The sequence below is a fragment of the Nilaparvata lugens genome, chromosome 1 (assembly GCF_014356525.2).
Source record: "Nilaparvata lugens isolate BPH chromosome 1, ASM1435652v1, whole genome shotgun sequence".
Classification (NCBI taxonomy): Eukaryota; Metazoa; Arthropoda; class Insecta; order Hemiptera; family Delphacidae; genus Nilaparvata; species Nilaparvata lugens.
The window spans coordinates 41,230,818-41,234,511 of NC_052504.1; the positions used below are offsets into that span (position 1 = coordinate 41,230,818).

At 36.8% G+C, this 3,694-nt stretch overlaps 1 protein-coding gene across 1 annotated transcript; it reads left to right on the forward strand.

Annotated features, from left to right (window-relative positions):
- The first annotated feature begins 2,539 nt into the window (after positions 1–2,539).
- On the forward strand, positions 2,540–3,694 carry LOC120350927 (zinc finger BED domain-containing protein RICESLEEPER 3-like). The gene has a single exon (XM_039426285.1). It carries the CDS (start codon positions 2,540–2,542, stop codon positions 3,692–3,694), a length of 1,155 nt encoding a protein of 384 aa, XP_039282219.1.

A 3,694-nucleotide genomic window follows, 5' to 3' on the forward strand; every position in this document is an offset into this window, starting at 1 on the left:
TATAAATTAGAGTATAATGTTTAGCCTGTGATATTTTACTGATTTCAATTATTGTCTATTTTTATATTATATATTTTTATCGCTCTTTATATATTTTGCCTTGATCTATTTTTTGCAATATTTGATTTATTTTCCTTGTTTAATTCGAATAGAAACTCAATGCTTTTAATCATGTCCTTCTGCTCCGTTTTAACAGACTTTATCTCTTTTTCTATATTATCTAGCTTGTCGAAGAGCATTTCGAAATTGGCTTTGAAGTCGATTTGATCACTTGCACTGATAGTTGTTGTTTGCTTACCGGTACCCTTATCACTGCTCCCCTCACCACCAGCACCGCTGCCACCTGCCTCGCCACCGCTAGCACCATCCTTCCCATCCCCACCATCCACCGATTTAGCCTTGGATCTTGTCATCGTTTCCAATGATCTCAAAATTAACTATTGATTTGTTCAATAAATATCGATTTAAACTCTAATATTATTAAAACTTGACAAGTCGTTCGATAAAAGGTCATTCGAATTTTTATAGTATGACCAAAACATGAAGTAGATTTCAGACACATCGATTTTATAACGATTTTGATCATGATCGTGCATTTTTAATGATTCACATCAGCTGTTTGCTATGTGGTAGTGAAGCTGATGAAACGCTGGACGTTCAAACAAAATCAGCTTTTCACACACATCGATTTTGGTCGTTCGATAAAAAATCGAACGTCCAGTTTTTTATAGTGGAGCAATGGAATGAATGGGTGATTACAAACACATCGATCAACGATTTTTATCATATGGACGTCGTGTAGCAACCATCTCTAGCCTCGACTATTAATATACGACTGCTGTGTAGGGATGTTCCGGTATTATCAATATCAATGAATAATATTCTTCTTTCGATATTATAGACATCAATATTATCGGATATCGAAAGATTTTTGTCGATATCGAAAGAATGTTTGCTATCGATATCGCTTTTTTCAACTGAAATATTTATATGAAAATACTGCTATGATTCTGATATTAACGTGACATTTGAACTCATTTCAAGCATTGATAAGAAACTAGGATCATAAATTATCACACTATTATATTAATAATGAGAGTGAAATCTACTTTGACAGATTGACGCTACAGTAGTGTGTTGCAGCCTTAGACCAGTTATAGCATAGAAACGGCCCATTGTATATTCATACTGAAAGTCGATGAAGCCAACATCTACTGCCATATCGCCAAATCGTGACGTCAGCATCGGATAGAAAACTTTTCTGTAGAGTTTGTTTACATTGTTTTCCATAGCAGATTGTGTCGATTCCAGCGGGAGTTTACCATTTTAATGAATAATCTATTTAGGCCTACATCCTTCTGAAATAGACACAATCTGAAAGTTTTCTATCCGATGATGACCTCACGATTTGGCGATATGGCAGAGCGTGTCTATTCTCAGCGTGTCTATTCTATAACTATAACTGGTCTAAGGTTGCAGCTCGCAGGTGTGTGCTCAGTGTTGCCATCCTTGCCAGTTGCCGAACAAAATATTGGGCTAGAATTATTAACAATCTGAAATTTGAATTTTTCAAATCAAGCAAACCATGGAATGAATTTGAATTATAAATTATAACACTTTGACGATCAATGGTATCTGAGATGGTGATTTTTATAGTTTTGTATTGGAAATTGAAAGTAACCTAACTATAACCTATAATAGTGATTGTGATGTGATTGTGTAATAATGTGTGGTCTCTTATAAACAACAATTTTAGTCCAATGGCACCTCCAGGAAGTAAGGTATGGGATTACTTTCGAAAAAAAGAAGATGGAAAAACTGCTGTGGCTGTGTGTAAACAGTGCTTGAGGGAGATTAAATACAGTGGGAACACGACAAACCTTTCTTCACACCTTCAGAAGAACCATCCAATAATATTTGCAGACTTCAAATGAAATAAAGGTGGTAAGAGTAATCTCCGTTCAAATCAACCCCAAACTCACACTCAGACTTCAGACTTAACTGCTCAACCTCAATTCTCTCTTCAACCTAGTACCTCCAAGTCAACCTCAGAACTATCATGCACAGTTAGTGATCCTGAACCTGGAACAAGTTCTCAGGGAAAACAGACTTTAACTTCACCTATCATTGAGGCATTTGGTAAGAGCCAAATGTATGATGAGGGGGGCTTGAAACACTCTAGGATACTAAATTGTTTATTGTTTTTAATCTGTAAAGACAAACGACCATTTTACATGTTGGAAGGAGAAGGGTTCAGGCAACTGATGAAAGAAGTTGCTCCAGCTTTTAAAGTCGCTTCTGCCAAATTCATGAAAAAACAGTTGGACTTGAAATACCAATCTCTCTCAAACTCTATGAAAGAAAGAATTCTCAATGCACCACATCTCTCCTTTTCAATGGATGTCTGGACTGAGACAATGTCAGAAAGGTCATTTTTGGGATCACATGTCATTTTTTGGAAGGATGTAATATTATATCTGTAGATTTAAATATTATTCAGTTGGATTCAAATCACACTGCTCAGTTGCTTGAGCAAACAATGTTGAGAGCATTCGAAGAATGGCAAATAGACAGAAACAAGATTGTCAGCATAACAACTGATAATGGTAGTATTATGGTTGCTGCTGTCAAAAACAGTTTTGATGCACAGCACCTCCACTGCTTTGCACACACTCTAAATTTGGTTACAGAGGCAGCCATCTCCCATGACCAAATCCAGCCCTTAATCAAGAAGGTGCGAGGAGGGGTCAAATTCATTAAAAATAGTGTTATCATGTCAGATAGACTACAAAAAGCGCAGGAGGACAACGATGTGCCAGAAGGCAAAATGAAAAAAATGATCCTAGATGTGAAAACTCGGTGGAATTCAACATATTACATGGTAGAGCAGTTCCTTGATTTGATAAGAATAATAAGCCAGTTACTAGTTGATGACCCCTCCAGTCCAGTCATGCCTAGTTCTCCTGAAATAGAAACACTGAAAAATGTTATTGTAATATTAAGACCATTGGAAAGTGCAACCACAGAGATTTCAGGAGACAAATATGTAACGATCTCAAAAATAATTCCCATGGTGAATATGTTGTCAAGTCATTTGGAAAATTCTTTTGGACAGTTGGATCCCACCACTGAGGCTGTCCGCAAAGTATTGTTGAGTGCAGTTCAGAAAAGATTTGGTTGTGCAGAAGCCAATTCAAATATTGCCATAGCTACCATTCTGGATCCCAGATTTAAAAATATTAATTTCAAAAATCCAATTGGTTGTGGAAAGGCCATTTCAAGATTGAAAAAACTGATTGTGGAGGATGTTTCATCAGAATCAGAAGAAGACCAGGAAATAAGAGACCAAGCTTTCAATTTTTGGAAGACCCACAAGGAGCTGGTTTATGGCAAAAGAAGGAAGAAAACACAGGAAGTCAGTGACACATCAGAACTTATATTATATTTGGCTAACCCATTGTCACCATTGAAGTCAAATCCTCTACTAGAATGGGAAGACATAAAGACAGTTCTTCCTGGACTTTACAAACAATCACGCCGGTTCCTACTATTCATGGCCACTTCTATGCCATGTGAACGTCTGTTTTCAAAAGCAGGAGCAACTGTTACCCAGGACAGAATCCGTTTATCTGGGAAATACTTGAACAAATTAACTTTCCTGGGCAGCATGAGTAAGGATGAATGGTTTAAATAG

Excerpts from the sequence above, each read along its gene's own strand:
- LOC120350927 (XM_039426285.1), top strand. The coding sequence starts at position 2,540 with ATGTTGAGAGCATTCGAAGAATGGCAAATAGACAGAAACAAGATTGTC.